Below are 12,263 nucleotides of genomic sequence, written 5' to 3' on the forward strand. Positions count from 1 at the left end.
AAAGGTTTAAAAACCAGGGCATGTTTAGTCTGGAGAAAAGGCAACTGAGGGGGCCGTGAGAACAGGCTTCCAACATGCTACGGGCTCTTACGAAAAGGCTGGAGATCAGTTGTTCTCCGTGTCCAGTGAAGGCAGGACAAGCGGCAATGGGCTTAACCTGCAGCCAGGGGGACGGAGGTTGGCGACCGGGAAAAGCTTTCGGGGGAGTCATGTTCCGGAGCAGGCTCCTAAGGGGGGCTGGGGAATCCCCATCGTCAGAACAGGCTGGACAAAGCCCTAGGAGTCTGCGGGCGACTGGTTGGAAGGCGGGTTACCTGACTGCACCTGGGGACCGGGGGCTGGCTCCTGCTGTCTGTTCTCTGCGTCGGTTTCGGCGTAGTCCGGGGGGAGCCCATGGCCGCGCTGGGCCTTCGTGCTGGCAGGGGCCACGCGGCTCGCCTTCTCTCTCGGCAGGTAGAGCATGCCCAGGTCCTGGAAGAGATGCCCTCCGTCCAGCCCTGGCTGCCCCCCATAGGAAGGGATGGGGCTGGCCCCAAAGAGGGCTTGGGAGGGCTGGGCAGGGGCCCTGCCAAGGAGAGCAGGGGGCTCAGGGCTCTGCCTGCCCGAATTGCCCTGGATGGGGCTCAGCTGCCGTGCACCATCCTGGTAGCCAAACTGTAACCAAAGCACAGAACCATCGCGCACTCAGTGCCAGGAACAGCCACCCCGGAGAGCAGCTTACCGTGGGCTGCAGTGCTAACACCTCCTCCCCAAAACCCTGGAGAAGAGGGACCTCTCGCCCGGTGCGGAGATGCAACCACCTCTGGGGTGGGTTGTGACCGCTGGTTAACAGCCGCATTGCACAGCAGTTTATAGACAAGCTGGTGACACAGAATCTGCGTCCATCGGGAACACAGGGAGGCGGGATGGGATGATCAGCCAGAACACCCGTTCCTGGGGGGCCCCCCACCAGGGAGCTAGCCAGAGACAAGCTGAGGAGCTGTTATTGGTGTTTCTGCTGGAGCTGGGCCTAGCCAGGGTGTCTGTCTCATCCGCCCGTCCCGCTCTCCCCACCCACCCACCCACGGCCTCCTGGGCCCTGTGTCAGGGCCAGGGGAAGGTGGCCGGCCCCCCACTCACCTTGTGGTATGAATAGGGGTGCAGCAGGCCTTCCTCATAGCCCAGCTCAGGCGGGGGGCCCAGCAGCAGGAGCTCCAGGTATCGCTGCAGCAGGGCGGGGGGCAGCGGGGGCTGCGGTTCCAGGCGCGGGGACTTCTTGGCACTGGAGGGCGGCAGGCGCGGAACCATCTGCAGGGTGCTGCCCAGCTGGCTGGGCTCTGAGGGGAACAGGGCCATCCGGGGAGCGGCATGCAGCGGGGAGAACCTTAGAGACACGACAGCCCTGGAGAGTGACACGGCTCCCCCTTCTTCCCCACCAGCCCCGAGAAGCAGGAGAGCAGGGGCCAGACACCCGCACCTGGGTCCCCAGAAACACAGGCTGCAGGCGTGACACTGTGCCCCATCTTCTTCATTGAGATATTGTTCGGGTATGAATATGGCATAAGTGAGATGCCAGGGGACGGGGGAGGGATAGCTCAGTGGTTGGAGCACTGGCCTGCTAAACCCAGGGGTGCGAGTTCAGTCCCTGAGGGGGCCATTTAGGGATCTGGGGCAAAAATCTGTCTGGGGATTGGTCCCGCTTTGAGCAGGGGGTTGGACTAGATACCTCCTGAGGTCCCTTCCAACCCTGACAGTCTATGATTCGAAGATGTGTTCTGTGCAAGATGGCTCATGTGAGATATCACTGGAAAGGTTCCGATTTACTAATGTGATTATCCTATTTGTATTTCTGGATCTGAAGTTAGGAATATTGACTACGTAACAATTACAAGTGGGTTCACATCAGTGGAGGGAACACCCGCCAGGCAGAATGCAAACAGCCGGGATGGGCCATTACGGGGGAACAATAGGACTTTGAAGATGCTAATCTCCCACCTTCCTGAGAAGCTGCTTTGACACTGCAGGGTCATGTGATCATGTCATCTGGCCCTGGACTCCATTTTGGACTGCTAGTATTTTTCCACTAGTTGGGGGTGGGGATCAAACTGGGAAACAAAAGGATTCCCCCCAGCTGTAAATCCTATTTAAGGCTGGGGAGTTAATCAGGGTCAGTTCCCCGCCCAGGATGACTGCCGAGAACATCTAAGAAACAAGGACTGGTGGGGGGAGCTGAGCTGAGCCAAGCCGAGCCTGGGCCGGAAAAGGAGTCTGGCCTGTGAAAGAAACACCTGGAGTTTTAAGGTTCGAGCAAGAGCAGCTGGCCTTCAAGAACCCCTGCAACCTGCTTAAACAACGTTTAGGGTGAGAAATTACCACTTGGAGCCAGTTTCTTCAGTGTATGAAGCTTCGTTTGCATGTTTGCTTCATTTGCTCAGTGATCTGCTTTGATCGGTTTGCTGTCCCGTGTAACCACTTACAATCTCTCTTCGGTAGCTAATAAACTGGTCTTGTTTTCTTTAAGCCAGTTTGTGCAATTCATAACTGGGGGGGCAAAGAGCTGTGCAGATCTTCCTCCACGTTGCTAATACATTGAGGGAGGGGGCGATTTTCATAGATCTCTGTGCAGTGCAAGACAATAGCATTTGGGGTGCAGTGCTGGGCAATCCTCTAGCTGATTCTTCCCATGCAGAGCTGAGCTCAGTGTCTGTCTTTCTGCAGCTGGGCACGTCCCTACCTGTGTGTGTGGTGGAGGGGGTCTGAGGGCCTGGCACAGCAGGACAGGGTGAGGGAGCCCAGGCTGGTGGAACAGGCGGGCTCAGTGGGATTCCAGTACACCGGGTGGCATTCCAGAGGAGCAACCCATCACAGGAGGGTCCACCCTGAGTGCCCTCGGGGCTCCTGTGGGGTGCAGGAGAGGGGCTACCTTTTTGGGTGCTGGGTGCAGCCCTGGGCAGCCCCCCCAAGCTTTCCCACACAGCAATTCTCTCCCCTTCCCCCCCTGCATGCTTCGCTACCCATACAGAACCCCGTGCCCTGGCAGACCAGCAACACGGCAGAGAGGCCCAGCACCCCGCAGGTCCCTGCGCGGCCTCCCCATGCTGGCAAGGGACCCCCGCTTCCCATGGGCCAGACCTAGGCAAACGAGAGCAAAGCTGCACCAGTGCAAACCCGCTGCTTGCTGTGTGAGGACATGAGCGAACCAGAAAGAGCTGCAGCTTGGCAAAGTGCCGACCCTGCAGGGGCTCCCGGCCGAGCGGCACCACCGGGCTGTCCAGCACCCGGTGACTGTACAGACGTGCAGCCAGGCCCCGGCCCCCCAGGGGAGAAGGGAGTCTATGGCATGGCACCAGCGCCTGGTGGACCCCTACCCTGCACAGACACATCTGCCATCTGCAGGTGTTTTACCTGCCCCACCCCCAGTGGTGACACACTGACACAGCCCAGCAAGTAGCTAACGAGCTGGCAGTGGGCAGCGCCCATGACCCCGCCTGGCATGGCCAGCTCCAGCGAGTGTGCAGACCTCCAGGAGGGGCATCCCAGGGCCAGAGCTGTGGGTAGGGGCTGGAGTCTGAAGGCCCAGCAGGGACCAAGCTGCGCCGCTGCCCCCCCTCGGAGCCCAGGCCTCTGCCCCGAACGCCGCTGTGTTGGCACAGAACATCCCCGCAGCCTCTGGGTGATGGCACAGGCCCCCTCACTCGGCAACCAGGCCCCAGGAACCAGAGATCTCCTGCCGGCCTGCACCCCGGTGGTGTTCCCCCGCAGCCGGTTCCGTGTGGCCATGGACTGGGGGAGCCCTGGGGCCTGCTTCCTGTGGGGGCCAGCTGGGTAAGTCAGACACTCCCATCACAGATCCCCTGCGGTGCCCAGCTCTGCCCAGGGTGCGGGTCTGGCGCAGAGGCAAGCGGGTGCCAGCAGCTCGCTCAGCCGCAGCGGGCCAGGTGTCTGGCCTAACGCCCACCCATGGGGAAAGCCCCAGCCAGAGCGGGCACCCGACACCCAGCTGCGCCCTTTGTACCCCCCTGGTAGGACAGCGTGGGGGGTGGGAGCTGCCGGCAGGAGGGTGCCCCGGCGTGGGCTGGGTCGGGATGGGAACGGCCAGGCAGCCCCACCCGGCCCTACCTCTCCTTGGCCGCTGGCTCCCGTGCGGGGGGCGGACGCAGCCTGGGAATTCGCTCCATCTCCTGGGAGATCACGTACTGTGTGATGTCATCCTGCCACGACAACCCTGTCCACGGGGAGAGAGGCAGCCAATCAGAGCACAGATACGAAGGGGCGGGAGCCAGTTCCCACGGAGACGCTAGGGACCATTGCCATAGCGAGAGGAAACAGGCCCCCCTGGCAGGGCGCCGGTGGCACCGACCTCCCGGGCGGTTCTGCCCCTGGCCCGGGGAGGGGCTGAACCCCACCCACCTGCCCCCCCGCCGGGGCTCACCTTGTGCCGTGAGGCGGTGCAGCACGTCCTGCAGGCGCTGGAGCACCGGCGAGGTGACCTGGAAGTAGGGCCTGTCGTGGGCCGCGCTCTCCTGGCACTGCCCAAACAAGCCATCTAGGAACAGAGCAGAGACGGTGCCAGCCTGGGGGCTCAGCGCTGGGCCCAGAGGAGCCAAGGGGCAGCGAGCTCAGCTCCCGCGGGCCGGGGGGGGGGGCGCTGTGGGGTGGGCCCCTGGTTTCCCCCCCGCTATGGAGGAGCCATTGGCCGCCGGGGGGTGGGGGCAGCTCTGGAAGGGGACACTGCAGCCAGCACCGGCCCCAGAGACCAGCATGTGCCAGGGCAGCCCCAAGTCACTGGCGGAGGAGGGGAGCTGGGGGCAGTTTTACCCCTCCCTAACCCGTCTTCCCACCTGCCCCCTAAGTCCCTCCCCCCCTCTCCCCAGCAGGTGCTCCAGCCTCAGCAGCTCCCCCGGGGTCACCTTTCATTGCTGGGGGTTCACCACAGAAAGGCCCCAGGTCCTGGCAGGACTCAACCTCACCCCACCGAGCCAGAGGGCACTGCTCCCGGCTCCTGCCCCCCTTCCCACCCACCAAGCCGGAGCTGGGGCCAGCCCCTCCCCAGGGCCCCTGGTCACTTACCCTGCACACAGACCTCCTGCTGGGAGCAGAGTCTCCTGTCGAACAGGCAGCCTGGGACAGAGATGGGGACAGTTAGCACCCCCCCCAGATGGACAAACAGCCAGCATGCAGGGAGGGAGCAGGGGGGCCCTCCAGAGGTAGGACCCCCCCCACACACAAACCACACAGGGACTCCACCCCAAACATGCACTGCAGCCGGCACACAGCATGCTGCCCCCCCCCCCACACACACACACTTCACTAGGTGCCTGTGACAAAGTGGGAAATGTTTATGACCCTTGTGTGCCTCAGTTTCCCTATATGCTGCATTGTTATTGGGGGGGAGGGGAAGATGACTGCGCTCAGGGCGAGCTAAGAGACAGGTGCGGTGCCCCCAGCCTTCTGAGCCAGGGTGGGTCATCACTGGCTACAATTATGTCATGGAGATCATGGAATCTGTGACTTCCAGCAACCTCCATGACACCTTCTGCCCGGGGCCCCCGCCCGCAGCTGGGCAGCAGGGGAACCAGGAGCTCCCAGCCACCATGAGCGGTGGGGGGACCCTGGAGCTCCCACTCACCGCAGCAGGAGTGGGGGGACCCTGGAGCCCAGCAGTGGGGGCTCCCTCCCCATTTGTCAGGGCTGGTTAGTGAAAGTCAGGGGCAGGTCACGGGCTTCTGTGAATTCATGTTTATTGCCCACGACCTGGCCCTGACTTCTACTAAACATATCCCTGACTAAATCTTAGCCTCAATCACCACAAAGGAGCGGCTCAGGCCAAGCCCAAATCAATGGAGAATCCCAGAGGAAAATGGCAAATCCAGTCACCATGACCTTCACCCCTAGCAACCAGCACCGGGGGGGGGGTTCCCCACCTCTCAGCAGGGAGGCTGGGCCCAATCCCCCCAGACGAAGGGCTGGCGAGGTGGGGGTGAGAGCAGGCTGCTGGAAGGGATCTGACCAGGGAGGTGAGATGGAGAGAGACAGAGCTGGGCTGGGCTCTGGGCTGACCAGAATGGACTCAGGGGAGCACAGAGAAGTGAAGGTTAAAGCAGAGCCCAAAGACAGCCTGTGCTGTGTCCCCGCTAATAAACCTGACTGTCTTGACATCAGCTGCCCGAGTGTCACTGCAAACACTGGCTGCGGTGCATTAACCTCTGCAGAGTGGACAGCGTCCGTCTCAGAGCTCAGCGTGAAGCAGGAGGGCTGGACTCCCAGAGGTTCAGTCTCAGGAGCCGGTGAGGCCACAAGGCTTACCCTGAAGGAAGAATGAGACCCCCCAGGGGGTCTGGCACATGGAAGGGGTTCCTCTGAGATACTGTTCTGAAGCTGGGGGCACAGCACTGATCCTGGGGATCCATGACTGTTGGTGGCAGAAGTGGGATGCTGAATGCACTGTGTTTTGCAAGAAGTGACTTGCAGCAGTAAAACCAGGGTAGTCAAAGGAAATGGCCCCTAACCACCGCCCGAAGAAGGGCATCGCAGAGATGGTTACGTGTGGGGAAGCCCAACAAGGCGCAGCTGACTGCAGTTGGAGAAGGACGATTAGTCCAAAAGCAGGTTCCAGGAGGATCCGACAGCGACAGAGGCAGCAGCCAGGTGTCCTCAGGACCTGGCTCCCCACTGAGAGATTTGAAGCGGTGGGTGCTGAAGCAGAGGAGCTTGCTGACCGTGAGAAGCAGTGAAAGCACGAGGCAGAACGGCGGAAGAGCCAGAACCAGCAAAAGCCTGAACTGGGGCTGAAGAAGCCGAGGGGCAAGAGGACCCACCGAGGGGTGAGTGGGGAAAGGCCCCGGGAGCTGCTGCCCCTGTTTAAGGGGGGAGATATCGATACCTACCTCACTGGCTTGTGCTCTGAACCAGGCTGACCCTGCGGACGGGCTCCGCTGTCTCACCCCCTAACTTGGCCCGGAGCCATGGGGCGCACGGCCAGACTGACGGGTGGAGACAGGGGACTAGGAGCTGTTCACAGAGGCTCCTTGCTGAGGTTGGAATGGACCCCTGGGGCGTATGGGAAACGGTTTTGGGGTGTGCAAAGATGTGAGCCCCGACCCTGCTGGAGAATCTCTCTGCATGTGGGGTCAGGGGCCGGGGTCACCTCCCAGAGGATCAGTGTAACCTGGCGGGGCTGGAGCAGCTCTGAGAGCCGTCCCCACAAGCTGAGCAGGTGGCCAGGAAGCCCGAGGGTCTGGCAGGGCCGGGCGGCTGGCAGAGGAGTTTGGGGACACGGCTCCGGGGATGGAAAGACCCAAAGGGGCTGGCCTAAGCCTGGGTCCAGGGAAAGGGACCCAGCGCAGGCGCCCCAGAAGCAGGATTCAGGTAAACCCAAAGGTGGGGGAGCAGCCGACCCTGGCAGGCCCCGCCGAGGGGTCACACGGACCGGAGCGGCAACAGCGAAGGGGAAAGCAGCTGTGAGGCTGCTGCTGGTACCAGAGAGGCCTGGTCAGAGGGTGGCCATGGTGGGTTCTCCAGCCCAGCAGGAGAGGGGGCGAGAGGGCTCTGTCCTGGGGGTGAGGGCAGCACATTAACCCCAACTTGCCTCGGCCCAGCCCTGGGGTTCGGGGGCCTGCCGATGTGGGGGAACACCCGGCACCCCGGCCTCTTCAGCCCCTGGGGCAAGACCAAATGCTCCAGGGGTCACTGCCTGCCCCAGCCTGGGGCAAGGACACTGCACGCTGCAGCCGGGACGGCGGGCCCATGGAGGCGGGCGGGTCGCTGCCCCCACACACACTCTGGAGATGAGGGGGAGGGGCAGTGGCAGGTCCCCAGCCCAGTTCCAAAGCCAAAGGTTTTGGGGTGGCAAAAGGGCTGGGGGACTGCATGAAAACGCCCCGTGCCAGCCCCGACCGGAGGGAGGATGTGACCCTGCTCGGAGCGACGGACGGTTCCGCCATTAGCAACGGGGCTGGAAGCGCCCGGCGGGACAGCGACCGAGGGCAGGGGAGATGCCGTGGCACCACTGAACACTGGTGGGTTCAAACTGCCCCAGGTCACTGCTCAGAGTGACCCAGCTCCGTCCAGTCCCACAGGGGACGTGTCCCCGATATGCTGCACTGCTACAGTCGGGGGGAGGCTCAGAGACGTCGGTGTGAACGTCGCTCGGCTGTCTGAGCGGGACGGGGCATTACCAAGGACTGGCCTGGCCCAGCCCCATATCAGTGGGGAATCCGGGAAGACAAGGGCAAAGGCAGCCCAGGACAGAGCGAGTGTGCGCGCCCCCCCCCCCTGCAGGGAGCGGAGCACAATCCCCCAGCTGCAGAACAAGGCCGGCCTGGGGGAGGGGCGAGTTGGGGGCTCTCACCTGGGGACCGACCGAGACAGACGGGCTCACCACGGCGGCCGGCGTGGCTGGGCTCTGGCTGACCGGTGCTTTAACCTTCCTTTCCCCGGGCTGACCTCAGGCCTCCCTGTGCTGTGTCCAGCTGAGTAACAAACCTGACTTCCGCCTGCCCTGGCTGCTGGGCGAGGTGCCCTGGTCCCTGCCCAGGGTCGCTCTCAGTGGGGCTCACGGACTGGAGCCCCCGGTGGGAAGCAGGGGGCTGGAGCCCCAGAGATTCAGTGCCAGGAGGGCACGTGGCTGACCCTGGAGGAAGAGACCCCTCAGGGGTCTGGCACACAGACGGGGTCCTCCAAGAGACGGTCCCAAAGCTGGGGGCAGAGCCCTGAACCTGTGAGTGGTGACTATGTCTTGCCCCGTCCGAGGTCCCTGCAGCCTATTCTCCAGGGCTCAGCCCAACCCAGCGTTAGACGGCTCGAGAGCCCCGCTCCCCCCCAGGCTGGGGAGGTCAGTACAGGGCAGAAGGTGACAGCGATACCAAGGGTGTGATAACCGTCCCCCGGCAGGACTGGGGGGGCTCAAACCCACATCTCCCCGCAGGGCAGGGGGCAGCCAAGACGAGACACTCCCCAGTGAGCCCGAGGCGCCGCCAGCCCCAAGAGGCGGCGTGGGGAGGCGCTGGCGGGGGGCAGGCCCGGGCGTGGAGCTGCAGGGAAGGGCGGCTAGGGAGAGGACAGAGATGGACGGGGGCTGGGGAGCGAGGTGGGGACACGGGGGCTTGGAGCTCAGAGGGGAGCCAGGCCCGGGTCACGGCAGGGCTGCTCCCGAGGCCTGGCCCACACATGCAGCCTGCTGGCCCAGCACGAGGGGGGGCCTGACCCAGGGATGGGGAGAGGCAGCTGCCAGCCCAGCCCACTCCCGTCTGCCCCCTCACAGCAGCAGCGTCGCGGGGTGGGGGCACAACATGGGCCTGGTGGGCAGACACCCCCCCGCTTCCCTCAGCCCAGCAGCCGCCGATGACTCAGCCACACAGCGGCCAGGAAGCAGCTGGCGGGAGGGGTCTGGCCGGCCCGGAGCAAAGCGCCCCTCTGCCGGCGGCTGCTCTGCCGGGGACACCCGGCCCCGCCGCCGCGCCCTGAGCTGCCCCACGCACTGGCTCTCTCCCGGGCGCCCGGCTTCCACGCACAGCCCTGCCCCCACAGGCAGGACAAGCTGGGAGATGGGCCCATCCCCACGGACCGAGCCGGCAAGGAGGGAAACAGGGCAGGGCAGGGAGGGACAGACACAGCCAGGGGCACTGGGAAATTCAAGCTGCAGCTGCCAGGGAGCGGGATCCGGCAGGGAATCACCTCCAGGGGAAGGGCTGGGGGCCCGGCTGCCCCGGCCAGGAGCCAGAGCCGGCTGGGGAAACACTCCCCAAGGGAAGGGGCAGCAAACCACCCGGCCCTGGATCAATCTCCCAGGGTCTCCGGTCCGTCCTGGCCCCCTGCCCGGGTGGCTCCCCCGTCTGCCCTCCCAACAGGGCAACACTGCAGGCCCGATGCTCTGGCTGCTGAGTGTCCCAGCAGGGCCCGTCTGCCCCAGGGCAGCCCCCATGCCCCCCGCCCCTGGGGTATCAGCACAGGGCACAGCCCCTCCCTGCAGCCTGGACCTAGACCGGGCGAAGCCGCGGCCCCGGGGCGTATGCAGGGCCCCAAGCCAGGGGCAGGGACTGATGGGCTGGGGGGGGCGCAGGGCACAGCCCCTCCCTGCAGCCTGGACCTAGACCGGGCGAAGCCACGGCCCCGGGGCATATGCAGGGCCCCAAGCCGGGGACAGGGACTGACCGGTGGGGGGGGGGGGGTGCAGAGGCACTTCCCAGCCACAGGACCCTAAAGCACCACACATGAATCCTGTCTAAAGGCAAAGGAACCGCGGCAGGAGCTGGCCACGGTGCTGAAATGCCCAACTCCCTCCCCGCAGCCCCATGCGAAACAAACCACAGCCCACAGGGCCCAGCCACGACCCCTCTGGGGCAGGGACCCCCCCCTTCCATTCAGTGACGTGAAGCGCCCAGCACCGCAGGGCCCCGCCGCGCTACCACAGCCCCAGCAAACAGACGCTGCCCTGAACCGCGGCGGCGCCCCCTCCCCGGCAGGCTGGAAGCAAAGCAGGCCGTGAACGCGGCAGCAGGACGGCGACGCGAATGCACAAGGGGCAGGAGAATCACAACCAACCACAACGGCCCCTGCTGGCCTTGGACTCCAGGAATCTATGAAAACACCAGGACGCAGAGAGCTTGGGGCCAGCAGGGACCACGAGACCATCCGGCCTGATCTCTAGGGCTGCACCCATCCCCCCGTATGGGGTCAACGACCTGGCACCTTCCAGAAAGCCACCAGCCTGGCTTTGAAGACACCTACAGACGGAGAACCCACCAGTGCCCTGGTAACACTGGAGTCTGCCCAGCTTCAGTTTCCAGCCCCTGGCTCCTGTTCTGCCCGGCTCCATTGGTCTAAAGAGCCCCTGGCACCCACTTGTCTCTCCCCGCGAACACTGAGCCACCACGGCCAAGTCACAGACTATCAGGGTTGGAAGGGACCTCAGGAGGGATCTAGTCCCACCCCCTGCACAAAGCAGGACCAACCCCAACTAAATCATCCCAGCCAGGGCTTTGTCAAGCCGGGCCTTAAACACCTCTAAGGAAGGAGATTCCACCACCTCCCTAGGGAACCCATTCCAGTGCTTCACCACCCTCCTAGTGAAATAGTGTTTCCTAATATCCAACCTAGACCTGCCTCACTGCAACTTGAGACCATTGCTCCTTGTTCTGTCATCTGCTACCACTGAGAACAGTCTAGATCCATCCTCTTTGGAACCCCCTTCAGGGAGTTGAAAGCAGCTATCAAATCCCCCCTCATTCTTCTCTTCCACAGACTAAACAAGCCCAGTTCCCTCAGCCTCTCCTCATAAGTCATGTGCTCCAGCCCCCTCATCATTTTTGTCACCCCGCAACATTTGCAACAAACTGAACAGACTGAGCCTCACTCTCCTGCCGACCGGCGCTTCCGCAGCCTCCAACCACCACCTACATACGACGTGGGCAGCCGAACCGGGGGCAGGTCTGCTCAGGATAAATCCCCCTCCCTGCTCCTACTCCCCTCTCCATACAGCCCAGGATCGCAGGCCCCTAAATCTCACGCCGAGTCCCTGCTTTCCCTGTATTGGCCCTGTTCTGGGATGGCCGGCACTCTGCCAACACAGCCCAGCACATCGCGCCAGGCCCTGCACACACAGGGACGCGTCCTGCTCCAGACCTGGCAAGGCAGCTGGGAACCAGGAACGGAGCCATGCAGGGTCTCACCCGGGGAGCCTGTGCTGGAGCTGGGACCTGACCCTGAATTTCCTGAGGCTCCGTCCAGAGTCTTAGTGAGGAGCCAGCCCGTCTGGGCCATAGAGCGTCAGACTCCAGGGGGTCAATCCAGTCCCTGCTGCCTGCCTGGAATTTACTCAGAGTCACTAAAACGTTCCTGCGCCACCATTAACTCAGCCCCCCCATTACAGCACATGCTGCACGAAGGGACCGCAGCTCCAGGTGCGTGTGCGACACCACCACTCGCACTAGGGGTATTCGGTTGCACAACACAGGTTGGGAGGAGCCAATCACCTGACAGGTTCTCCAGACCCCAGACGGTCAGGCCCAGGCTCCCACGAACCAAAGCCAGCGGCAGGGCCTGGGTGCCAGCAGCTGTCTTGGGTTCACGACAGACTGGCCCAGCCGGGACCCGCCTGCAGGGAGGCCTTCTGCAAAGAACGTCAGCTTCCGGCCGTCCCACATGCCTCCTGACACACCCACCCGGCAGGTGTCACATCAAGGACTGCGATGGACTCTCAGGAGGAGCAAGCTGGCAGCCGGCTGCGCCTCTGACTCCCAGAGCCCTGTTGCTAGGACCTATGAAAATCCAGCACCGGCCCCAGG

At 63.5% G+C, this 12,263-nt stretch overlaps 2 protein-coding genes across 3 annotated transcripts in view; one reads left to right on the forward strand and one right to left on the reverse strand.

Moving 5' to 3' along the window:
* LOC120374728 (dnaJ homolog subfamily B member 2-like) overlaps positions 1–12,263 on the forward strand; it is an 87,106-nt gene that overhangs the window by 47,273 nt on the left and 27,570 nt on the right. The window lies entirely within an intron of this gene.
* The window catches only part of PTPRN (protein tyrosine phosphatase receptor type N), a 55,267-nt gene that overhangs the window by 31,049 nt on the left and 11,955 nt on the right, over positions 1–12,263 (reverse strand). The window contains exons 4-8 of the mRNA XM_039494214.1: positions 5,050–5,100; positions 4,412–4,525; positions 4,099–4,204; positions 1,120–1,363; positions 315–654 (exon numbers count right to left, since the gene is read on the reverse strand). Coding sequence (XP_039350148.1) covers positions 315–654; positions 1,120–1,363; positions 4,099–4,204; positions 4,412–4,525; positions 5,050–5,100 — 855 coding nt within the window. The remainder of the gene's footprint in view (positions 1–314; positions 655–1,119; positions 1,364–4,098; positions 4,205–4,411; positions 4,526–5,049; positions 5,101–12,263) is intronic.

Source organism: Mauremys reevesii, linkage group 11, assembly GCF_016161935.1.
Source record: "Mauremys reevesii isolate NIE-2019 linkage group 11, ASM1616193v1, whole genome shotgun sequence".
Classification (NCBI taxonomy): Eukaryota; Metazoa; Chordata; order Testudines; family Geoemydidae; genus Mauremys; species Mauremys reevesii.